This window comes from Armigeres subalbatus, chromosome 2, assembly GCF_024139115.2.
Source record: "Armigeres subalbatus isolate Guangzhou_Male chromosome 2, GZ_Asu_2, whole genome shotgun sequence".
NCBI lineage: Eukaryota > Metazoa > Arthropoda > Insecta > Diptera > Culicidae > Armigeres > Armigeres subalbatus.
Window position 1 is genome coordinate 378,416,086 of NC_085140.1, and position 26,807 is coordinate 378,442,892.

Sequence of the window (26,807 nt, forward strand, 5' to 3'; positions counted from 1 at the left end):
AGTGTACTTGCAATATTCTTGCATATTTGAAATATTGCTTCAGCTTGAGATCTCCCATACCTACACCCAAGTTGTATTCGGCAACATTGTTTAGGATGTCCAGGACTACAACGCGGTGCTCTATATAATGAGCACTTCTTCCAAGATGCGGCGCTAGTGAGCTGTTATATTTGAGTATATTGTTCCATGTGAAATCTAATGTATTTTGATTTGAAGCATTTTTTGCAAACATGTGGTAGAGTTCATCAAAAGTTTTCTTTGTATTCAACCTGCTCCAGCGATGCTGCAAATAATAGAATGTGTTCACAGAATATGTTTTAGGTCATCCAAGAAAACCCTGGAATTAAGGCCTTTGGGTCTACATGCGTAACCAAAGATCAGCCAATTTGCCGCCTATTTGTAAAATTCCCAATTATTACTTCCGTCACAAGACAGTCCATTCCCACTAGACGACCTTTGATCAAGACGCCATTTTAACAAATTTTAAATTTGTGCGATAAGAATATTTACACTGAGGAGAATTCTATATACCGGAATATCTTGAGTAGTCTAAAATAATGAATTCAAATATACCACCACCTGGCGGTCAAGTTCTAAACTTATCAACGCCTCATGCCAAAGCACACGCCTTCCTGCATAACCTTTTTAATAAAGGTGCAGTTCAAAATGGGTAAGATTTTCGGATATAAGTAAAATAATCATGAAAAATCACTGTTTTTGTACCCTTGTTTTCTAAAACCCCTCCCCGCGATGTACCCGCCCACCAATAGTCAATATTTGGCTACGACCTGAAAGATGATTAAATTATCTTTCGAAACAGCCCCAAAAATCCAAAATCGGCCAAACAATAAAAAAGTTATAGCAATTTCAATTTAAATAATTTGACCCCAGAGCACAGACAACGTAAGTTTTTGTGAGCACAGACAGAAGGTTAATAGTCGAACGTAGGCTGAATTTATTTGGTGGAGAAGAATTGCGAACAGAAATTCCCTTTGAAAGCATCATGGGAAAATTTGTGAAATCAAACTTTTGTCCTATGTAAGGTCTATCTCTTCTTAAGAAGTTACTGTAATCGAGGATATGAATCCTTAAAACAAATAATGCGTATGCTCGGGATAAGGCAATGGTAAATGTGATCCCTTCTTTAAAAGTAGTACATCTACTCGGAATAACGCAGTGGATTAATTTGATCTCTACTTTGCAAGTAGGTGTTTTTCCAGAATAATGAAGAAGTGAATGTTATTCCTTCTTTAAAAATCTGTGTCTACCTGGTATATGGAAACGGTAGATGTGATCAATTCATTAAAGTTAGGCGTTAGCTCGAAATAAGCCAAAGTAGAATGAAATTACCTTTTCAGAAGTACACACTTAATTTTTTTTACCGGGATCTCAGCAAAATGTTAAACTTTTACCGAGTTTCGCACAGCCGTGCCCCAGCAAACATGTTTTTTGTCGAGATTTCTGTCAAAATTGCTGAAAATCTGCAAAAAATTTGCCGAAAATCAGCTAACAAACGTCATTTTTGCCGGGATATCAGTTTTTATTTTGCTGGGCAGACGGCTGTGCGGATTTTTGCCGAGCTGCAGAATTAAAAACTGAGTGTGTAGGAATTTGCCTGCAATAAGGTTGTGATAAATGTAGTCTCTTCCTTTGATGTAGACGAGTTTGGCTGGATTATATCTATAATATATGAGATCGCATCTAGCAATAAATATCAATTATATAAATCGAAAAAAAATGACGTGTTCATTCAAAGAAGGCAATATCTCCTCCATTGTCCTTATACTGCGCAGACGCGATCATTTAAGGAAGGCATTATCTCATTCCTTCGCTTTACTCCAGGCAAACGTGTACAATTGAAGAAGGGTCTATCTACCCTCTTTGTCTTATATCGGGCAAACGTATTCATTTTAAGAAGGCATTATAACTCGTCTTCCCCTAATATCGGGCGAAGTGAATATAAAAAAAACATTATCCTTTCCTTCGCCTTATACCGGAAGACACATTAATTTTCTTCCTTTATCTCTACCCTTCTTCCTTATTTTTCCATTCTCCCTTCTTACATCTCACTTCGTATTTCGCTCTTTCTCGCTCCTCACATAACACTTCTTGCATCATATTTTTCACTTCTCACTTCTTACTCCATACTTTTCACTTCTTACTATGTATTTACTTACTGTACTTACTTCTCATTTCTTACTTTTCACTTTTCACTTCTCACTTCTCACTTCTCACTTCCCACTACTCACTACTCACTACTCACTACTCACTTCTCACTTCTCACTCCTCGCTTCTCACTTCTCACTTCTCACATTTCACTTCTCATATCTCACTTCTCACATCTCACTTTTCACTTCTCACTTCTCACTTCTCATTTATCACTTCTCATTACTCACTTCTCATTACGCTCTTCTCACTTCTCACGTCTCACTTTTCACTACTCATTACTCATTTCTCACTTCTTACTTCTCACTCGGCCTAATGACGGTTCGGCATAATTGTCTTCGGCACAATGTCCCAGCATCTTTTTTTTACAATTTTTAAGCGAGTTGTCCCGCGACCCTCACTTTTGTTGCAACTCAAAATTATGTCAAAAGCCAATTATGTAACTTTATGTTAATTGACGCAGATTCCTCTTTCAGTTTTAGTTTTATCTGCACTGTGGAAACAATTCGGGGAAATGTTACATTCGGGGAAATGTTGCATTCGGGGAATTGTTACATTCGGGGAAATGTTACGTTCGGGGAATTGTTATTCGGGGAAATTTCATTCGGGAAAATTGCATTCGGGGAATTGGATTTCGGGGAATTGTCGTACAATCCATCACATTATTTCATAATTGCTTTTCTCTGTTGGAAACTTTTAAAATACCTTCTTATTTTTAATTTTCCATGGGGCGTTTTACTTCAGCAAATACCAAGGTAACGAGCTAGAATAACAGTAGTCAAACTAAAACATGGTTCAGGAAAACCGAGGTAAAGGGAATCGAAATATTTTAGGTTATATATATGATAATATGTTTATTTTCAATCAATTTCCATAATCAAATGCTTAGAAATCCCAATAATCTGCATCCAGAGATTGTTTAATCCAATTCAGCTGTCGGGAGATCCTAGTTAATGTAATATATTTCTGGGAACCGCAAACGACGCTGGGCTGTGCCAATCCCACCAAATAGAAAATCCCGTCTATGCCGTCCGCTTGCAACGCGTCACCTGATCTGGCACAAGTGTTGCCATTTAGAGGATCTCTGGCGCACAATTGCGATGACTGTAACCGGAACGGATGGACCCGTTGGCAATCCGTATTGTATTGAGGCATCATAAATCTAGTGCTGAACGTGTTACCATTTGCCACCTTCGCGTCATATTCTTCATGGTCGAGTTTTTCCACATTACGGAACTTGGTGAGTTCGATTAGTCTCATGATCACAGGCGTATGCGATTGGTTCGTCCAAAGACATATTGGGAAAAGATGTGAGCTCCAAATTAACGGTTCTGACAGTTTAATAATAGCTAAGTCATTAGATTGGTCCGTTGCATTGTAGCCTTTGTGTACAATTATCGCTTCTATAGGAACGATAGTTTTGTTGCGTGTGAGTTGTACCACAAGTGGAACCTCATTTCGAAAGCAACTGGCTGTAGTTAAAATAAGTTGTGCTGTGATTATAGATCCTATACACCGAAAGTCGTACCAATCTTTGGCGTCAAAACCGATTTGAACCTAGAAATAGAACGTAATTAGATACATATCAAAAACAGGTCGCTGCAATTTACAAGTGATCCATTCCTGTCGAAAGGTTTTAAATTGTGGACGATTTGTGGACATCTTTCCAGTTCGGTTTTCTCCGTTATAGAGGCATTTCTCTCAAGCAGCGCATTGGGGCAACAGATCACTTTACTTGAGGAGCAGAATACCACTTTGCCCGAGTGAGCTTCGTGTTGCCAATAGTGTAAGCACTCTGAGAGCCTTACACATCTCCCTGGCATATCAGAGTCCACCTCACAACGGTCCTGTTCTTCCAGGTCAGGGTCTACAAATTGTAGTTTACTGCCGAAATCTCGATATTTAGGCAGAAGGATTGAATTCAACCATTCAACATGACTAGCAAGACGGGTTGCAATCATGTGATCTCCAAAGCCACAATCTTTCCCAAACTGAGATAACGCTAACGTGAACGTGTATAAACGTTCTTCTCTTTCCATGTATCGTTCAATGGCCGCTCCGCGAACTAGACTACACATTTCTGGTACAATATATAAATCGTAGCCAGCACAAACATGTTCTTGTGCTATTCCATGCTGGACTTTGGACATTGCACGATCCCCGACCATGCAACTGGAACTATTTCTTAGGATGTTTCTCAGTGTGAGATATACATATGCAGGATCTGGAACAAAACAAGAAACAAAAACTAAATGACAATAAATAATAGAGGTGTAACGCACCTATTGTAAAATTATAACCAGCATACAGTGCTTCAATTAAATCTGCCCGTCCAACTCCGGTTACTTGGGCATCACGAAAAGGCAGGTCTCGATCTACCCAGATACAACGTGGATTTGCAACCCGGATGTCCAATAGTGAATCCAACTTCAAAACTGCAATATTGTTATAGCTTGTCCCCTTTTTGTAGCGTGGATGGATATAAACTTTCGAGATATTTACGATCTTTGGATGGACGATCCTTTCAACGAGGATTCTGAAGAAAAAAAGAGATGATGGAGCCTTTATCATACAATATCCATAGAAGCATGTAAGCAAAGTTTATAATATCCCTATTATAAGTACAGATACCATTTTTTTTTTTTTTTTGAAGTTTTACTGGCGGGACTCTGAATAGAATAGAAACCTCTGCACCAGGCCTTTGATGATACCGTTGCATAATTCCTTTCGCAGCAGTTTACCAGCCGTACACGGAGCATGTCGTCCAAGAAGACGCTGTTGCAACTGAATCAGAGGGAATTACGATCATAAATAGTCAGACAGGTATCATGCTAACTAACATCGTAATAGTTTAAAGTCATTTTTGTCATTTTCTGGTCAGAGTCAATTTTTTTGTCAGTTTTAGACGTTTATTGTCATTGTACGCGCTAGAAATCGACCGAAGCAGTTTTTTCAACTCACATGGAACATTGGGCAACATCAATGCTTCATCGAAGAAACTGAGTCGAAGTTTTTTTTATCAAGTATAAGAAAGTGTTCAATCCCCGATTTATAAAAAATGACAAGTTAATAACTTTTGAAGCAGTTTTCCAGCCGTACAAGGATCATGTCGTCCATTAAGACACTGTTGAACTGGCTCAAAAGACATTACATTTACAACTCTAATAGATACTCTCTCCCATTATCTCATTCCTAATCATATAGATTTTATTTTAATCTTTCGTTTATTTTGGAGGGTCAATTGCCGAATCATATAGATTGATCTGTACGATGTCATTCTTGTCTTTATGGTCAGAAGGTATGAAGTATGCGTTCCTTGAATTACTTTGTTTGTCTGAGTTATTGGTTCATCCTGTGTTAATACTATCAAACACAATGTAAGTTATGTCTTGTAAAAAGTGGAAACTGTTCGTGCATTTAGTCTATTTTATTGTTATTCCTTTGTCAAGGTATTACTATTATTATGTTCTAATAAGTAGCTTGATCGTTTCCAAACTAACTGTCATTATCTATCATGTACTAATGATCAGTTATGAGTCAGTTATAGGATTCACTTTTCGGTGGCAAAGTAAAGCTTCATCACGCCTATTCCCTACTATAAGTGAAAATTATCGTGAATGAAGCCCTCATAAGATTGTTCATATACCATCATTATAATTTGCGGTATTTTTTATTATTGCTCTTCGAAGTGAGACATAACAAAATAAAACTGGCACCAAGTTCCTAGTTTTGAAAAAACTTCTACTCAGTGAATCCAGCAGTCGATTCCCTACGAATGTCTTGAATACTTTGTTTTTTTTTTTAATAAATGCCTAGCTAGCTAAATGTAAGCGTGGCTACGACTCATCGTCACAAGGAACGCATCAGAAAAGTATTGCCGAAAAGAAGAGAACTCACATCATTATCACTGATGAAAAAGGCCTCTGCCTGGCTGCACTACCATTCAAGGCTCCAAGACACGAGATCCGTTGGATCACATGCAAATGCCGTAAATTAGTGCGTCAATGCCAGATATGTAACGCGGCACCAAATAAAAATAGTCAACATGTGATACCACCACGACAGGATATGTCTTTGGTTGCCATATCAGTGCTAATGGCGTAAGCCGACCCACCGCGGCAAGGTAACATATCCGAGGGGAAGGAATATCCCTATTATAAGTATTATAAGTTTCAACGAGGATTCTGAAGAAAAAAAGAGATGATGGAGCCTTTATCATACAATATCCATAGAAGCATGTAAGAAAAGTCTATAATAACCCTATTATAAGTACAGATACCAATTGATTATTTATGTTCGACGCACATGGAAAAGCAATTATCAATGCACTAAAATTATCAATAGCAAATCATTAAATCCAAAGGGTCAAAATGAGCGTCACATTTTGCACACCAACCCCCACAGGCGTGCTTTCCGAAATCGGTTTTTAACTAATCAGTCACTATTAAAAAGCAAAGTTGAAGTTACACCAAAATGTCATGTAGGTGGTAAAAGTGAAGTACCGTCATCGGGGGTGACAATGGGTCAAATGGGGGTGAGAATGGGTCACTGTTTCAACCACTTAGAATGCTTGTAGAACAGATTGAATGTATCTGAGGGCAAGGAGACTAAAACATAAGAGACCTTTTTGAACGATTTGGCTCTACGACCTCCAGACTGCTGGTGAGAGCGATGACCCATTCTCACCCCCCAGACCTATTGTCACCCCCGATGGCGGTACACACATTGATAATAACTGATCAAATCGTTTTCTTACCCATTTGATTCCGCACAATCTGCCACCGTCAGAACTGTGTCCTCGTCAACGATTACTCCAGCACAATCACTAATACCATTCCCTTCGGACCATCCAAGTTTCGCAAGACCCGAAGGTACACCGTTTCTCGTACTGAACATATAATTAAAATAATTTAATCCTACTGAACCATTACCCTCTCGGTAAGCCACAACTCCATCATAGAACTCGCGATATTTGATGTGCCTGTGCACACATGTTGTAGAATTGTAAGTATTTTCTAAAATTAATGCAAAAGTAAAATACTTTCGATCAAAGAACCATCACACTATGCTCCATAATTACCATCAACGTCTGCCCCACGTTTACGCATTGTATCGATGATCCATTGGTGATAGCTGGCCACTCGAGTGTAGACACCAGGAGTTGATGTGCCACAGATCAATCCGAACGAGGTTACGCCAATAATGAACGGTGTTTGGCGCATGTTGTGCATCAACTTGACTTGGAGCGGACCACCGGAATCACCCTGGTGATATACACAGATCAAATATCATTATCTCATGAAAATTGTGTAAATACAAATCTGTTAACTTTCAGTGATTTAAGTAACTTTTTTTCATGAATTAAATTGAATAGCGCAATTAATAGAAAAACATGAAAGCTTTTGATTGCAGTATTCAAATTAATTCATGATAAAATGTTACTTAGGTCCTTTTAAAAAGTTAAGCGAGAAATATATAAAGAACTCAACAATTTTTTGGAGATCGTAGTGTGCTATGCTCGTGACCGATTGCAAAATTTCGTACGGGTTTTTATCGACACGTTTGAAGAAGCTAATTTTAGCTGAATGCATTAACATTTGTTGAATGAATATAAGTTGTTTATATTAATTTTGCCACACTGCTCAGTGTGTAAATCTATCAGGAAAAACGTGCGGTTTTATAATAGAGGAACGGTTCGGCACTTCATCTCTTAGCTCCCATTTCCATCCCATCAAAAACAAAGTAATGAAAAGGTATTTGATTTGTTATTTATTTTTGTGTTTTATTCAGCAGTAAGCAAAAAGAAGCGACAAGATTGGTGCTGTATTTCTCTGTTTTACGATGAGATGAATATATGTTCAGTGAGATGGAAAACGGAACACATTCCCTAGTACCAAGAATCAAGATGGTTGTCAATGCAGAATTCTTTAGAATATCGGAAGAAGTAAGCACCAGGAGTATTTTTGCCTTCATAATTCCATTATCCAAGAATGGATTAATTTGGTGAGAATGTTTCAATGTGTTTTACTATGATTGGAATATCTATCAGTAAATGCGTGTTGAATATGAAAAATCCGGATTTCTTCGTGGATCCTTTATCCTATTGATAATGATAGCATAAACGGGACATATTGTAAGTAAAAGTTACCTCAGACTAGTAATACAAACAGATTTTTTCCCTACTGTCATTGTTAGCCAGTGGGGGTTTGAATGAATACACACACACAATCCACCATGAAAACTCTACCAATTTTGGAATTAATACGTTCATCGCGCTGGGTTGGGTTCAGATAGACATAGAAGTTTATATCGCATTGGCTGTTTATATCTAGTAATTCAATAATTCGGGACTGATTTGCGATTTGGGCGTAACTTATTTTGTAAACAAACATTGCTTTATGGATTACGAAGAATGCAAGCGTTTTCATCCTAAACTAATTCCCTTATCTGGTGGAGGAAAGCTTAATCTGTCGGATCCATACCGTGGTTTCCTCATGAAATGCTTGTTTTAGCAGGAATTCGCCTTCCAATGTTTGTTTACAAAATAAGTTACGCCCAAATCGCAAAGCGGTCCCGAATTATCAAGAAATATTTTATCCAAATTCGATCATTAACACTTTTAAAAAAATACCTCACACGTATCAGCATCAGCATGGAAAGCGCAAATATGATGATCCACTAAGCCATGTTTCAGCTTTCTAGTGCTTACGTTATTATAAACCTTACTACACTCTTCATATGATATTGGATCGAGTTCCATCTTCAACAAAACCGGTGACTGATTTCCAACTACAAAACAATTATGAGTATAAATACCAATAACATGTATAAAATTTTATGCAAAACCTTACCAAATCCAACATTACCCCAACCAGTTGCATGAATTCGTTTGAACGGTACTTCGGTGTTTAACCACAAACACGCTGGAATAACTGCTTCATTTATACTGCAATCGAAAGGAATTTGCTTAAAATGGCCTTATCAAAAGATATATAAAAACATACCGGACACCTTTTTCCAATCGCAACAGTGCTACATCATGATAATGACTCGCAAACCTATGGCTAGGATGTCGAATAATTTCCACTATTTTAAGCTGCTGGGCGAACTCATCGCCTATGGTAGAGAAGATATCTAAGTCCCCAAAGCGGACCACATCCGGAGGTGCGTTTCTGTAAATTGGTGAATATTATTTTCTTCACATTATTGATCACGAAGGTAGCCCACCTCGAATCGACCACGCAATGCGCCGCCGTTAGAACAAAATTGTCCCAAATAAGAGATCCTCCACATTGCCAGAGGATTTTGTCGTTCCCTGGTTGGATCCATCCGATGGCACCCATATGAGCGAACTCGAACTGCGTCGCAGGAAACCCACCGATACCACCTCCTCCATATCCGTTAAATTGGTAGAATCGCAGATGGCAATCTTTCATTTTGGATGAGAAAAACTAACATGGTGAATGATAATTCAGGTGTACAGTAAAAAAAAAATCTGGATGCTTATTTGCCGCATTGGTAAGTTGACGGCCTCAGAATTCATTGATTGGGAAAACTCCGAAGTTATTTTTCCACAGTATAGCTGGGGGTTTGTCGCTTGTGAATTTCCCTCGACATTTACGTTGAAGTCATTTGCATTTTTTATGTTCATATAAGATGGAAGACTAAGTTATTTCGATGATCTGATATTCTCATGTTAACATACGTACTTTCAGGGGATCATATAGGCCTTCCACGGGGCAGGGGTAGGGATAATAAAAATATTCATCATCAGGAATCGTAATTCTAATTTAATATCACGAGTAGACGATGCTTACTCACGTTGATTTTCGCCAAGAAATCGTTTTGTGTAATAGAAAAAAAGGTCTAATGAATGATAACCATTTTTCACTCACTACCAGCGCCGCCAAAAGTTGATTTGCTCGTTTTCTCACTTGTTTCTTCGTGCCTTCACCAATGCCAACAAGTGTAGACTTTATGGAACAAACAATCTATCCAATACAAGCAGTTGACTTGGCGGTGTGGCTAGAGTGAGTGCATCCTAACACCATTTTTGTTGGTGTACTAGGTTCGAATTCTTTTCCTGTCATGCATTTTTTGTAATTGCTTATTGGAAAGATTCGCAAAAAGTGAGTGATGCGAAAAATGATGAAATTAAAAATAAATTTCGAAACGAAGAGTACAAAACCTGTTCATCATCATAAGCATATGAACATAAGGAGACGCATGGTACATTGGTTAACATTTTTTATTTATTAATATTAGTGACACTTTCAGCCCGTAAAAGTTAGGTACATTTCAAATTTGTCCAAAATAGATGTTTAAGGTTTTTTTTAAATAGGGGTAAATGACGGCTTTGGCAGGTTTTGTTCTATTATTGTCAGGGGGGTTTTCTATAACTAATTATGCTCAAATTTGGCCTAAACATTCTTTGCATATCAAAGAACAATGTGGCCAAATTTTATGAAATTTGATCAACAAAACCCCCCCAGACAATAACAGATCAAAACCTGCCAAAGCCGTAATTTCCCCTAGTTTGAAAGTTTGATAGCTTTTCATTTCTTGATCTCATTTATTTATTATCAGACTAAGGCCAGAGTGGTCTTCTCCATTCAGCTCGGTCCATGGCTGCACTTCGCCAACCACGCAGTTTGCGGAGGGTCCGCAAATCGTCCTCCACCTGATCGATCCACCTTGCCCGCTGTGCACCTCGCCTTCTTGTTCCCGTCGGATCGTTGTCGAGAACCATTTACACCGGATTACAGCCCGACATTCTGGCTACGTGCCCGGCCCACCGCAGTCTTCCGATTTCTGCAGTGTGAACGATGGATGGTTCTCCCAACAGCTGATGCAACTCGTGGTTCATTCGCCTTCTCCACGTACCGTCCGCCATCTGCACTCCACGCAACACTTTCCTTTCAAAAACTCCCAGTGCGCGTTGGTCCTCCACGAGCATCGTGCATTCTTGATCTCAATGATTCGTATATTCGATAATTCGTTTATTCGTTAATTTGAATACTCCCTTATTCGGTTATTTTATAATTCTTCGATTCTCTGTAAAGCAAACCTTGCTGCCTTTTTTTAAGCTTGCTAGAAACATTTACGCGACAGTCTTTGCGCGTGACATAAGACTGTGCCAGTGTCTCACAGCGCACTGCCCCAATCGTAACCTACCGAGCGCCTGTTCAGCAGGAGGAATAGCTCACAACATCGCTTGTTTGCTATATTAAGGGTCGGCTGATCATCGTTTGAGTGCCAGCGAGGGACTTTAAGCAAAACTGTGCACCATGGTCCACCAGAAATTAAGAGGGAATGATCCTCCGGACATTTAGGGGGTTGGTTTCGGGCCCTGAAAGCCAGCCTTCAAAAAACTAAAGGGTGCAGTCTAATAGGTTTATACGCATACGATACGTAGGACTACCATGGACTACGTTTCTGTATGTAATGGATTTTATTTGAAAGTTCATTTTTAGTACATTGATATTTCACTCTTCTCAGAAACTAAATAAACCGCTAGCATCACCATCGTTGCGAATTAATTTTCTGCAGCAACCACCTCTAAAACTGCAACCGATGCTGATTCCCGATTCACAGCTGCAACCGTTACCGACGCCATCGTTGCATTGCATTCCATTGTCTGAAGACATATGTCCGTTCTATAAATCTGAGCTGAAACTGAGCGCCCGCACGAGACTTGATTTTGAGCTTATAACGATGTGAGTGATGCCGAAATCACACCGTCACACAACAGCGGCCGCCGCTAAAAAACTCGCCAAAAATAAGTCTATCAACCGATTGTCATGAAAATTTCAGGGACTGAAGGACAATATGTAATAGGGTGGCTCAAAAAACACTTTTTCAAATTTTTTGATGGGTTGTTCTATTTGATGCCCTGATGCTCTGGACAAAATTTCAGCCAAATCGATCAACGTTTGGGCAGTGCTAAACTCGTTGGAAGTTTACATGGAAAAATGTATGCAGAAACAACCAAAAACAGTGATTTGCAGTTGGACGGCACAATTTACGATCAAGAACCATGATACTCATTCAGTTCTTGTAAAATGAAGTACAGAATGTTATGCTGAAAACCGCGAGAAGATTAGAGTTTATTACGCAAAGATATTAGCATTTTACTGGAGTGTTGTAGAGGTGAATTTATTTCTTTTCAAAGGTAAAAGAAACGAAATTTGCTCAAACCCCACTGCAGAGAAATGCTAATAACTCAGCTGGGCAAACTCGAATCTTCTCGCGGTTTTCTGCATATTATTCTGTATTAAATTCTCCAAGATCTGAATGAGTATCATAGTTCTTCATCGTAAGTTGTGTAGTCCAGCTGCAATTTACTGTTTTTGGATGTTTCTGCATACATTTTTTCATATAAACTTCCAACGAGTTTAGCACCGCCCAAACGTTGACCGATTTGGCTGAAATTTGGTCCAGAGCATCAGGGCATCAAATAGAACCGAATAAGAGGGCGGCCCATAAAAAAAATTGAACAAAGTTTTTCCCATACTAATTTGAGCCACCCTAATATGTAAGCTTCATATACGCATAACTATTTTACTTTAATTTGTCAATACTTCCAAATTCCGAAACTTTTATCTTAAATGAACTCATAATTCAATTTTGTACGGTCCTTAACCAACATTTTTTCTGCTTTCAATATTTCCCTATGAACAAATTATTGTCGGCGTAGCATTAACTTAGAATTCGGAAGTCGGGACTTCCGAACCGTTCTAACTTTGTTCCGGATAGATAATAACTCATTTTATTGTCTCAGTCGATTATTTGACTTGATTAAGGTCAACTTTGCCAAAGAACCCATATTTTTTACGTATCTAACTATTACAAAAATCGAAAACAAAAAAATCAAAATAGTGCTGCAGTGTGAACCGACCTGAACAATGAGATTGATAATTTTCCAAAACGTGAGGAATATCAGTACAAAATTATATTTCACAAAATGTCGTTATAATCAACTCCTGCGTTGATGTTGATGTTATATGCCAAATGTTATCGACCTTTAAAAGTGATGCAATTTGATTCCGTACACCCTTACCTCAGTTGTCATGCAAATGATAGCATACTTCTACAATCTTTCGATTAACAGAGACGATGGAGTTTGCACAAAAAATCTAATCCCGAGAATTTAATAAAAACACCATGCGCCTCCATTTGTAATGAATATGAATATTTTGAACTTACCATGCTAGCCTTACCCCTGGAAGCACCCCCTTATCATAGAAATATCAGATTGTCGAAATAACATAATGAAACAACTATTATAACTTTATATAAACATAAAACATGCAAAAGACGTCAACAAGTGGGAAACCTACCTATGTTGTGGCTAAATACCCATCTCGGAACTTCTCCAGTCGCCAGTCGATTTCTGAGGTCGTTAACTATAAATGCGGCACATGAGCATCCCGCATACTTGAAAGTATCTAATTTTGTCGACCAATGTAATAAATGCACAGCTAAAAAATGTTACCATCTAAAGAAGTTCTTTCATCTGGAAGGAACAACGACTCGCCAGGATGCCGATACGTTTCAACTGAAATAGAGAAGAAGAGAACAGTGTTCAATACATGGGAACAAGATGTACGCCATTACATATACGATGATATTCAAAATTTACATACGCAATAATAGCGCATCGCAGGGTTTTAGTTATTAAATATCTGAAAGATGGTTATTTTGCCCCGTTTCTCCCGAGAATATAGTTATTCTGTGACAAGGATAGTCTGAAACTGATTCTTCTTCTTCTTTTTCATTAGTATAACATCACCCCACTGGGACATTGCCGCCTCTTTGCTTAGTATTCATTAAGCACTTCCACAGTTAATAACTGCAAGGTTGTCCCGTTACGCTGGGATATGGATACTCTGAAGTAGTGCGTAACGGTGTAAATCCGGTCATATCGCCAGGCTCGATACAACATTGAAGCTGACAATATGACGTCCCTAACCCCGAATCCCAAGGTGTCAGGCGACCCGTGCCGAGTTGAACAATTAGCCAGGCAATGGACGGAGCCTGTAATGCTGGGTAGACACTTTTTCGTGGTGCATTACGGAGTAAGATTTACCACACTGTGCTCTAGTTCTTACTATTCTACAATACAATATTCTACAATATTATACAATATGTACGTATATCGCCTCCACTTTAGCATCTTATGTTGCACATACGATTTTGTGTTGACTGGGTTCTTACTATTCTAGTTAATACTTATGACTGATGGTCGGAAGAGTATGGAACGACTATAATTTGCTTTTAGATGACCCATCTTTTCCTCTCTGGATGGAGTCAATGGAGTAAATCATAAAAAACGTAACTCAATCTTAGGCTGGTTTCGAAGCCGACGACATGAATCTTCAAACTCCAGTGCCCCGGTTAAATTAGGAAAGAAGCGGATACGAATTTGGTGGATCTGCTGAACCCTCTGACTGATTAGAGCTCTGTGTAAAGAAGAGATTCAGAAATGCTCAAACGCAATGAAATCAGATCTCTATACAAAAACGAATTCGAATCTCATAAGAAGAAGCAAAAATATGTTTGAACTTCAGTACCGATGCATGGCCAAAATCAGTATTATCCCACTTATTGTTGAGCCGAAACTGATTGAGGGGCGTGCCTTTGAGAGTTGGTATAAGCCATTTCTCGAAGGGTATTAATAGCGGTACTTTAATCTAAAGAGGCCTGACATTAAGCTTGAGAAATATATGAATAAAAAAACGACTACTTTATTTCTTCTCAATAGAAATGGAGCAGAAAGACATGCACTACACAAATGACACGGGTATACTACAAAAGTTCAATGAAATGGACGCAGTGGTTCATCCCGAACAAAAAAAAAACTACAAGGTTTCTAACCCATGTTACCATTTCTGCATTCGTATATCATAAGGCTAACAAAATGATACTTTTAAGTGAAATCGAGACAATTTCCATTCCGAAAATTGTCTAGACCGGCATCGGGAATTGAGCCCAGCCACCCTCAACATGGTCTTGCTTTGTAGCCGTGCATCTTACCGCACGGCTTAGGAGGGCCCCTGAAACTGATTATGGTTAACAAAACCCAAAAAATTCGAATTTTAGGGCGTGGACTGATCTTACCCTTGTCTTCTTGATCTGTGCACCTACATATGCCAATCTTAGATTGGATTTGGATTGGATTTAGATTGGATTAGGATTGGAATTGTTTGGATTTAAATGTTTTTGGCAAAATCTCAAAATTGACTGTTCTCCATTCACTACATTGATCCAAATCTAATGGCTGTGATGAATTTATGGGACAAAATAGGGACAAAAGTATGAATCAAGATGCGTCTTTCGCAACCCATCATTGATCAGCCCACGACCTTCCTGGGAGTCGCGGCCCACAGTATGGAAAAACATGTTCTAAGCGGTTGATGCAAAATCAACATCGATATGTTGAAGGTCAGCTTGCTGGTATTACTATATATGAAGCTGATAGTTGGATTTAATGGACGGTATAAGATATTTAGATTATTGCTTCAATTTAAAATGTTTCTTATGAGATCAAAACCATAGCAATAGATACCAATTTAGTTTAACATTTAAATGATACAACTTGCATTTCGTTGTTCTGCGATTGAAAACCACGATGATCAGACAAGTTTATTTTGGAGTTTAGTTTTTAAAGGAAATTATCGGTTTCTCAAAAGCAATATGTTCATCTTCGTCTCGCGTAAATAACTTAAAAAATCATTGCGTTCTATGCTAGAGGATTTTTTTTTGCCTTTTTTGATGAGAAAAGAAGGGAAATGTGGGGTTTGAGTAAGTTACCATCAGCGTGTGATTATACATTAACACCTCAGCGTGTCGATCAGTGCGCAGCAAGCCATGACTCGGCCTGTGTGAACGAAGAAGATATTCAATGTAAAATCTTCTTGTTGACAGGAAATAATCGACTCATCTTGAAAAAGACCCGTTTCGATACATGCTAATATTATTCTGAAAAATGTATTGGGAAAATGAGGGAGGGAAGAAATGCGGTTTTATTGGTAACAATAACAAAAAATGATAGATTCAAACAATTTGCAATTATTATTTCAAGCCAGTGTTTATTTGTGTCTAACCAAGCTTTTGGATTTAAACTACTAATATTTTAGTTTGTTGGAATACCTGTGAAAATGAAACAACAAAAATGTTGGATTTTTCCAGGCAACCGTAAACCGTACGTACGACTGTAACGCTATCACAGAGCTAATTAACTTTAAACTGGCTCTATAATAGCTCTATATAACCGAAAAGGCGAAATATAGTGCTAATGGTTACCCGGGTTTCAACAAAATATTTGTTGAATTTTGAATTTACCCAAAGTTCACAAAAAAGAATCAATAAACGATTAAAGTTTGCTTTAACGACCTCGTATGTTTATTTCAAAATAAAATATAGTTTGTGTCAAAATGTACCTAAAATGCTGGTTTAAATTAAATGAAATATGGTTGTGTTTACCATATTATTTTCTCCATATAGCAGCTACACAGAAAAAAATCCATGGTAAAAGTTACTATTTTGTAGACTACGCCTTGTTTTCGAAACTACTATAAAATGTCAGTTAAATTAACCATGATTTTAGAGAAATTCACCACTGATTCAGTTCATGTAACAACATTTTGCATGGACCACAGTTGATTTTTACTGCGCGCATGGTAAAATTAAACGGGTTTGATATCTGCTGAAAATCATCGGCGCATATTCTTGAAATAACTCTCGGAATGGTAGTTTCTACCGCAACATTTTTTTCTGTGTAGGTATCATACGATGTGTTTAAAATATTGGGCAAACACGTTATTGTTACAATCAGATATTCTAAAAATATATGTTTTATTTTTTATTGCCAGAAGAAAGTTAGTTTCATGTTTTCTTTGCTTTATATGTAACTAGTTGACCTGACAGATGATATCCTGCATAGTAGCCGAGAATGCGCCTTGTAAACTGCCTTTATGTATTGTACCGTTTATAAAAAATGCCACGTGGTCGAAGGCCACTAGGCTGAAAGTTGTTTGGCCGAACAGCTCATTTGGCCAAACAGGTCATTTCGCCGAATAGTTCGTTCGGCCGTATATGACATTTGGACAAATAGGTCATATGACGTCTAACTTCTCACTTTTCAATAAAAAACCATCATTTCTCACTTCTCTGCCAAAAAAGACGTCTCACTACTCACTTCACACTATTCATTTTTCACAATGAGAAGTGAGAAATGATAAATGATTAGTGCGAAGTAATAAAGGAAACGTCTCACTTCTCACTAATCATTTCTCACTTCTCACTGTGAAAAGTGAGAAGTTTGAAGTGAGTAGTGAGACGTCTCATATCTCACTTCGCACAACTCACTTTTGACAGTGAGAAGGGAGAAATAAAGAGTGAGAAGTGAGACGTCTCTTTTCTCACTTCGCACTAATCATTTCTCACTTCTCACTGTGAAAAATTTGAAGTGCAAAGTGAGTTCTCACTTCGTATTACTCACTTTTCAAAGTGAGAAGTGAGAAGGAGACGTCAAATGACCTATTTGGCCAAGTAACATATTCGGCTGAATGACCTATTTGGCCAAACAAAATATTCGGCCGAGTGACTTGTTCGGTCAAATGACTTGTTGGGCCAAATGAGTTGTATGAAACTCGATTTAGGCATGTGCACAACATGTGATAAATTTAGTTCGGAAAAGGTATTGGATGATAACCACTCCCTTCCCTTAGTTGGGAAAGCACCTGTTTAGCATACTGGTTTCGTGAGATCAAACCCCACTGAAGAGAGTGGTTACCCTCCAATAACTTTTCCGAACTAAATCTATCACATGTTGTGCATATGCATAAATCGAGCTCAGACATAGTAATTAATTTCCACTCCGAGTAGCTTAATAGCCGGAACATACCTTCAGAAAAAAAAAGCTGCTTTGTTATTTTTAAGAATTCGGACGTCACGTTGTGGAATGTGGCGATTAATGCTTTGAAAGCACGTGCTATTTATACTGCGAATAAAGTTTACACATCTATGAGAGCCTTGGAAAATGATCACGAAAGTTGTCAACAGCAAGGCACAATACAATTTTTATAATTTTAGTTTTCTAGGAGAGATCGACTATGATGGTGATATTTGAGGTTATGGCTTTCAGTCTTATTATGCTCAAAAACGGGTTTTACGTTTTTATCCGACGTTTCGGTTACATATATTGTACTTTTATCAAGGAGTTAACTAAGTCCCGTTAACTAATAAAACGGGACTTAGTTAACTCCTTGATAAAGGTACAATATATGTAACCGAAACGTCGGATAAAAAAGTAAAACCCGTTTTTGAGCATAAGAAGACTGAAAGCCATAACCTCAAATATAATTTTAGTTTTCGCGAGTTCTCAATTTCATGCATGATTTAGACGTGATACAATATCCTAAGATAAACCCGTCGGAGATTATAAAGAACAGATTTGCTGAATAGATGAAGAAAATTCATCCAGCCGTAGTTATGCGGATACGAACACAGGCAAATGCATTTTTTTTATTTTCTTGATCACATATTTGTAACACTCGCATTTTCGTCATTTTGCAAAAAAGCCTGTTAATCGTTCAGAAAGCTCAATTTACTGCATCTAATCCCACAACAGTAAAACAGGCTTAACTATCTTGCTTTTCTGTGGTAAGCTGGAAATGATTGAGTTTGTTGGGAGGATTGACAAACGATTTACAAAATCAACCAAAATGCAAATGTTACGAATATGCGATCATGGGCAGTATATAAGAAAATAAAAAAAGATTTTATATTTAAAATCTATAAATTTTTAATGTTACTTTCGTTTGCCGAATCGGAGTTTCCTGCCGAACAGAATTTAATTGGTTTCTACAACCTTTCTAAGCATTCTTGGCTGAGTGTAGCTAAAGTTAGTTTAGTGGAAAAAAATGTCCGGCACCCCCTAACCTTGTCTTCTGGCTTCATTATTCCATTATGGCCATTTCTTCGAACCAGAAGCAAGTGAGGTATGACCTTTTTTTTCAAAATCGATTCCGACCTATAGTTTAAAAGGGGTCAGGCCACAAATTCATTAGAATCAAGAAGGAAATCCAATCGAATAAAAGGATCCTGGTGTAGCAGAGGTGTCCCTGTAGGAGGGGCATTCCAGTTTTAGCCCCAAAACCAAATCATTCGACAACTCTATTTTCATGATTTTTGATCAGGAAGCAATGTATGAAAATAAAATGGACCATTGACGACTCTGACCACTTCCATGGCAACATTAAATTTTCATCCAAAATCGTATTTTAATTGACATAGTTACAATACATCTAATTATTCCCAAAATTCACATATCCCTGTTATTTTGTCCATCTCACGCGAGCTGGCAAATTATAAGAAAACTTAATGAATCACATACAGTGGCTGGTTTCCTACCCGTCGCTGCCAGCACCAGGCGCTAACGTATATGTGAAAATAGCCAGCATGAGTTAACCACCTGAAGTTTGTATAGCGAAAGACATCTAACGCGGGTTTTCTCAACAGTAGGAACTTTTCACGAAAAACTATTTGGTGCCAGTTATGTAGGAAGGTATCCGCTACTACGCCTACCAAATGTTTTTTCGATTAAGGTTCTTATTTTCGAAATATTAAACTATCGCCATACTGATTTAAAAAAGTTAACTCCTAGTGTGCCGCTGTAAGCACGCTCAAAGCAGGCGATTCATTATAAGAAAACTTAATTATTATATAATACTAGTCGACCCGGCAGACGTTGTCCTGCATAGTAGGCGGAAATGCGCGCTGTGAACTGCCCATGCAAAATTTCCATACGAACTCAACTTATGTCGTGATTTTCGTAGGAAGAAATGTCATATAAACCCGTCGGAAACAATAACGAACATATCTGCTGAGGAATGACGAAAATCCATTCAGCCGTTTTCGAGTTATGCGGATACGAACACAGACCATTTCATTTTTATTATATAGAAGATGGGGCACACACTTGTGGTATTCGTACCATAGTACAAGGGGACAAGAAAATAATTTCAAGGGTATCTTTAAGGTCTGAGGGAAGGATTTTCCGTTAAAAAGCACATGGTAGCACTCTCTGAGAGAGAAAACTGCCCAATTCAGCCCGCCAGAATGACGCGGTCAGTGTCGCCAAAATAATTTCATCATTATGTAGTTTACAATTGCTTTAGAATTTGCCGTAAACGGAGAACAAAAGGAATTGGCAACAATGGGGAAGAAATTTATCACTCATGCAGTGGTTCGGCGAGAGAACAGCAGCACCGCCGACCAATCACGCAATGAGAAGATCAAAATAAACAAACTCCAGCTGGTTTTGGAAAATGAAAACATGAGCCGTTTCTAGAACAACATTAGAAAATATCGGGAGTGGGTTTGTGTATAAGGTTTCCACACAAGCTTTGAAAAGAATTTGGGTAACAATAGTGGTGCTGGTGTAAATAGCACAAATAAGACAAATAAGACAAATAAGATAGATAACACAAAGAAGAAAAATAAAGTAAGTTCCTCCGGAAAAAAAGTAAATTCCTCCGGAAGTTCCTCCGGGTATTCCTCCGGAAGTTCCTCCGCGAATTTCTCCGGAAGTTCCTCCGGGAATTCCTCCGGAAGTTCTTCCGAAAGTTCCTCCGGGAATTCCTCCGGAAGTTAATCCGTGATTTCCTCAGGAAGTTGCTCCAGGAAATCCTCCGGAAGTTCCTACGGGAATTGCTCCGGAAGTTCCTCCGGGAACTCTTCAGGAAGTTCCTCCGGGAATTCCTCCGGAAGTTGCTCCAGAAAATCCTCCGGAAGTTCCTACGTGAATTCCTCTGGAAGCTCCTCCGGGAATTCTTCAAGAAGATCTTCCGGGAATTCCTCCGGAATTCGTAGAGGAAATTTCCCGGAGGATTTCCTGGAGGAACTTCCGGAGGAATTCCTGGAGGCACTTCTGGAGGATTTCCTGGAGGAACTTCCGGAGGATTTCCTGGAGGAACTTCCGGAGGATTTCTGGAGGAACTTCTGGGGGATTTCCTGGAGGAACTTTCGGAGGAATTCCTGGAGGAACTTTCGGAGGAATTCCTGAAGGAACTTCTGGAGGAATTCCTGGAGGAACTTCAGGAGGAATTCCTGTAGGAACTTCCAGAGGAATTCCTGGAGGAATTCCTGGAGGAATTCCTGGAGGAACTTCCGGAGGAATTCCTGGAGGAACTCCCGGAGGAATTCCTGGAGGAACTTCCGGAGGAATTCCTGGAATATCTTCTTGTCTTATTCACCATCAATTATTTATATTGTCCCATTCCTACATTTGATTTCTATTTATTTATTTGGTATCTCCGTGTTTACAAATGGGAATACGCTTTTTTCAAGTGTCACGCTACATACAAAGTTGACGGACTTTCTATCGCTCTCACCGCTCCTTTCCTGCCGTGCGCCACAAGAAAGTATGGCTTTGACTACTCTCCCAAAATGGTAATTTTTATATGGAATTTCGAAAACTTGGTTGAAGTAAAAAGAGCTTCCTGTAAAATTTATTGCGGTCACATATACTTTGTATTACATCAAAATGATCGTTGAAAAATTTCAAAACTTTTGTCAGTTGGTTTTTGCGAAAAACGGTTTCTTTATGCGTCAAATCATCGGAGAGAGGTACTGAGAAGCGAAAATTTTAGTTGTACAATAGTTTAGTATTTAGAGCTTAATTCAAATTTGGGAAATAGTTGGTCCACAAAATTTTCTAGGAACATTCCTTGATAAATTCCAAAGAGATTGTCAGTTGGGATAAGCGAAATTCGTTCCCAATTCCGAGTTATAGACATTTTAGTATGAAAATAGCGCTCTACCGCGAGAGAGCTTCCTCAGACCTTAATGAAAACAATAATGAATTATTGGCAGTGGCTGATTTTCTACTCGCCGCTATCACATCCCGGCGCTATAGTATATGCGCAAAATAGCCAGCATGAGTTAACCGCCAGAAATTTGTACGGCGAAAGACATCTAACGCGGGTTTTCTCAAGACTAGGAACTATTCATGAAAAACTATTTGGTACCGGTTATGAAGGATGGTGTCCGCTACTACGCCTACCAAATATTTTTTCGATTAAGGTGCTTAATTTCGAGTAATCGAACCGTAGATGCCTTTCGCCATACTTAACTCGCCAGAAAGTTAACTCCTTCTGTACCGCTGTAAGTACGCTCAAAGCAGGCGATTCGTTGGTATGGCACTCATTTCAAGATTTTTGTACCATGGTATGAATACCACAAGTGTGTGCCACATATAACGTAGTAAGCCTGTTAAAAGGCCATTTACGAGAGGAGCAGAAAATTCAGTAATCAAACCATCCCAAGTGTGTCTTACTTTTTATACATTTCTCGCTTAACTTTTCAAAAGGACCTAAGTAACATTTTTTTCATGATTTAATTTAAATACAGCAATCAATAGCTTTCATGTTTTTCTGTTGATTGTGATATTCAAATTAATTCATGAAAAAATGTTACTTAGGTCCTATTGAAAAGTTAAGCGAGATTTGTTTATTCGTCGAGCTAAATTATCATTTGAATACTTAGTTTAGTGTATAGTAAAGTTTTTCAGTGACAATTCTCGCTTAACTTTTCAAAAGGACCTAAGTAACATTTTTTTCATGAATTAATTTGAATACTGCAATCAATAGCTTTCATGTTGTTCTGTTGATTGCGCTATTCAAATTAATTCATGAAAAAAATGTTACTTAGGTCCTTTGAAAGTTAAGCGAGAATTGTAGAATATCTTCTTTCCAAATGAAAATGACAATAGACAGTAGGGCAGTTCAAATTTCAAAAATGTTCGAAAATTCCAACTCCCATATGTCTATTAGCATCATTTTGATAATATAGGAGCCCTGGCAGAGTTTCAGGCAATTCGGTTGCCATTTAATGGTGGCGCGAAGTCAATTTTATAAACATAAATTTGTATGGGAAAAACCATTTTTTTTCTTCAAACCCTCCTACAACTTTTAAATCGTGATGAATTCAAATAAACATCCCCAACATCCATTTTTGATATCTATTTGAGCTCAACCAGTGGATAACTCATTAATTTTGATTTATATTTCCACTGCTACGTTGAGGCTAATTACACCATTTTAGCCATTTATCTCATATTCACACTGTCAATAGAACCCTGCAAACCACTCATAACAAATGTGTTATCCGGAGGTCTCATTTATATAGATTACAAAAAGGGGGGTTGAGGATGTTTATTTGAATTCATCACGATGGCTCAAGACTCCATCACAATGTTTTGGAAATTAATGACTGTATCGCTTGTTTGTAATAGTGAGGCAATACTCCATTGCACGGTGACGTCATCATATCGTCTATCTCTTTTCCACCAGTTGAAAATTAGAAAACAACAGGACCAGTACTTGTCAAATTTGACAGGTAGTGGTCCTGTTGTTTTCTAATTTTTATCAAGTGGGAAAGAGATAGCAAAGATTCGTGCAATGGCCTATTGGTACGGAAAAGTGCAGCAGCGATAGATAAATTTTGTTTACAACTGGGGTGGGTGGAAATGGGGTGTTAAAAATATGCCAGCTGATGCATAATGTTGCCAGACTTGACGAAATGTTTATTCTATATCATAACACATGTTCACGGTGTATCAAATATATGGGTATTTATCGGTTTAAAATTTGTTATTCACCACTTGGAATTTAACAGAAGCTTACATAACATGTTTAAATATTTATTTCTGGTATATTTGTTCAATCCGGCAAACAGAAATGATTTTTTCCAATAAACAAATCTGGCAACGGTGAAGAGATGATTATTTTCTTGTGTATGCACACCTTTGTTTGCGTGTTGGCTGGCGTATACATTGTATTGTTCGGATTGAATGAAGTTGCATCGCGTAGATTTTGTACTCACCATTTCACTTATTGCGCTAGTGAGTTTGAGTCTTCCGCATTTTATTGCATTCACAATAGGGTCGTCAAATTTGTCTCTCACTTTGATTTTTGAAAAGCAGTTTTCGACAGTTTTTTGACGCGAAGTGAAATAATTGGTAGTCAATATTGAGAAAAAAGGTGAAACTCAGTTAGTGAATAAGTTTTAGGAGTGATTGAATCAAGAAAACAGTGGGAAAAGATCAAGTGAAAAATCAAGTGCGTGTGTATGTGTTTGCTCCGAACGTTCGGAGTTAGTATGCGTTCCATAAAATACGAATGTCGGCCCAGGAAAAAGGCAGTTTTCAGCATTTTTCCTGCAATTCCTCAGTAATTGATAACTTGGATAAGTGGAAAATAAATATGGAAATGCCATGAATATATTATAATGGAGGTAAGTCGGCAAATAGCCCTAAAATATTGAATTTAGTTCAAAACTTTATTAGTATTAGTGCGGATTCGAATAAAATCATCGTCATTATCGGATTGATTACGGTTTATAGAGCCTTAGAGTTGTAGGAGGGTTTGAAAAAAAAAATAAGTTTTTCCCATACAAATTTTCATATAAACATAAATTGACTTCGCGCCACCCCTAAATGGCCACCGAATTGCCTGAAATTTTGCCAGGACTCCTATATTATCAAAATGATGCTAATAGACATATGGGAGTTGGAATTTTCGAACATTTTTGAAATTTGAACTGCCCTAATAGACAGTTCTCATTGAAACTTCCCTAAAATACAAATCAAGTAAATTTAAAAGCTATTAACGCAAGATTTATTATGAACTTGTAACACGTGGAGGATCCAATAATTTCGTTCGATAGCTCCTTATTTGAAATGTAAATTGAGGAACATGAGAAATTACAAAAATGTGACAGATGCCATGACATCAATGACGAAAAACTATCGTTGCCAGACACATGATAGTTTAGCGGAAAAATAAATCAATAAGAACTTTTAGTTTTTTTTTAACAGAGCGTTTATATAAATACAATGAATTTCTCATCTCCTCTCACTTTTGTTCATCAATGGAATTCTATTACCCAAGATAGGTTGATAATAGTAATCATTTGTTAACACAAATTACCAAGCGCAGTATCTTAAACGTGATCTGCCTCCCCTGTATTCTCAATATAACAGGTTGCTTTTCTCTTCAAATCACACGGCACATGCCATAGCTTGTGAAGATACTTGCTCAACACAACCGATTTCGATATTTTCCTGTTGAGTATGTCATCAACTTCAATCATAAAAGCTCTTACCATAATGGATCGCAAAACCTAATAAAAACAGACACCATAATCCATTTTTTTGACTGCACCTCACCACTGTCATTATCTATAAAATTTTATTTCAGCTCTAACTAAATCTGAGTAATTCTAAGTTAAACTCGCATCATTGACAACTCACTAAAGAATGAAATTCAATGCAATGTGAAACGATCGGCTTCCCCGTAGGTTCTAATGATGTCATGATTCAATTCCAGTGCTTCCATGTTTTCTGTTTTCTCTCAATGGAAACTTAAGCAAACGTTAGGATAAAATCTACTCGCATTTCTATACAATATAGTAAGTAACACTGTACCAGTCCGAATAAGTTGGCAGCGAATAAGCCAACGATATTCGCTGCCATACTCATTAGCCGCTCTTGCGAGGGAGGGTATTCCCAAACTGGCTCAGACTTGTACATCGATCAGTCAGGCGGTAAATAGGTGGAGATCTACCAGTACCGAACATATAAACCATTTTACGTAAAACTAATTGGATTATGTTCGCCGGTACACCGTATACATAATATAAAATATAATCATTAACCATTCATATTTGAAACATTCATAGAGACCATTGATGATGAATTCAGGTGATAATTTGACTATTATATGATCATGTTTGTTTTGTATTACTCGAGTAAAAAAACACAGTCATTGTGGCCAGTACTTAATATTGGGAGGTATCCGACATTAGCGGACCTGCCCTAGTACAATTTGCATAATAATTCTTCAGATTTTATTATACCTGGGGGAACTCATGGCTTAGACAAGTTTTGCTTTCTTATTGCGGGGAATATTGCTTGTAAAATCTTGAAAAAAAAATTGGCTTGAACTTACCTTGTAAACGTAGAGCTATTTTTATAAATCCATGTGAAACATACATTAAGCCGCGTGCAGGTAGCGTGTTCGTGGCTTTCATGAAGTCGCCGACCGCTGTCCGGTAATCTGTTGAATATTGTAGAGTTTATTCTGTAAACAGGCAAAACCTTTCACCTTTAATGGTTCACCACACGGCATACAAAAAACAAGGCAGGCTCATCACGTATGTAAACATTTAGTTTGAATGTAAACATGTTACGTCACTGCTATCTTCGCACATGCTCGACCGAGACGATGCTCTACGGTCGCAGCATGCTTACTTTTGTACTCCAACATGTGGCGATAAAATATGCGTCATATTTGAAGTGTCATTTTTCTTACGAGCCTACCTTGTTTTCTGTATACCGTGGGTTCACCACATGTGACCATCAACCAATTTCCCAGACTACTTTGATTATTATCAATTTGATAATGTGACCAGACGTCCCGCATTTTCACTATTTGTCCCGCGCAGAAAAGCGTCCCGCGAAACGTCCCGCATTTAACAAATTTCTAGATTATGTCCCGCGAAATAATGAAAAATAGAAGGCATAATTAGCTATTTATTAGTATTTTCAAAGAAATTATAAGATTTTAAAATCTTAT

At 38.0% G+C, this 26,807-nt stretch overlaps 1 protein-coding gene across 2 annotated transcripts; it reads right to left on the reverse strand.

Annotated features, from left to right (window-relative positions):
- Positions 1–2,983: 2,983 nt before the first annotated feature.
- On the reverse strand, positions 2,984–25,515 carry LOC134217285 (serine protease 53-like). 2 transcript variants are annotated; one of them, XM_062696044.1, is made up of 11 exons: positions 25,336–25,515; positions 13,661–13,723; positions 9,394–9,595; positions 9,171–9,338; positions 9,018–9,112; positions 8,876–8,955; positions 7,247–7,430; positions 6,923–7,181; positions 4,449–4,702; positions 3,777–4,390; positions 2,984–3,723 (listed from the first exon to the last, which is right to left on the reverse strand). In XM_062696044.1, exons 1-11 carry the CDS (start codon positions 25,406–25,408, stop codon positions 3,052–3,054), a joined length of 2,664 nt encoding a protein of 887 aa, XP_062552028.1. In that variant the 5' UTR covers positions 25,409–25,515; the 3' UTR covers positions 2,984–3,051. The 2 variants fall into 2 exon arrangements, with proteins under 2 accessions (XP_062552028.1, XP_062552027.1); XM_062696043.1 differs by having other exon boundaries at positions 8,798–8,955; positions 25,336–25,514.
- Positions 25,516–26,807: the final 1,292 nt, after the last annotated feature.

What these genes read in the sequence shown, in the direction of transcription:
- LOC134217285 (XM_062696043.1), bottom strand. Translation starts at nt 25,408, where the DNA reads ATGACAGTGGTGAGGTGCAGTCAAAAAAATGGATTATGGTGTCTGTTT. An exon ending in CTGATGCTGATACGTGTGAG is followed by an intron (nt 7,431 to 8,797) that starts GTATTTTTTTAA and finishes GTATATCACCAG; the next exon opens with GGTGATTCCGGTGGTCCGCT. An exon ending in GATTGTGCGGAATCAAATGG is followed by an intron (nt 4,703 to 6,922) that starts GTAAGAAAACGA and finishes TTTTTTCTTCAG; the next exon opens with AATCCTCGTTGAAAGGATCG.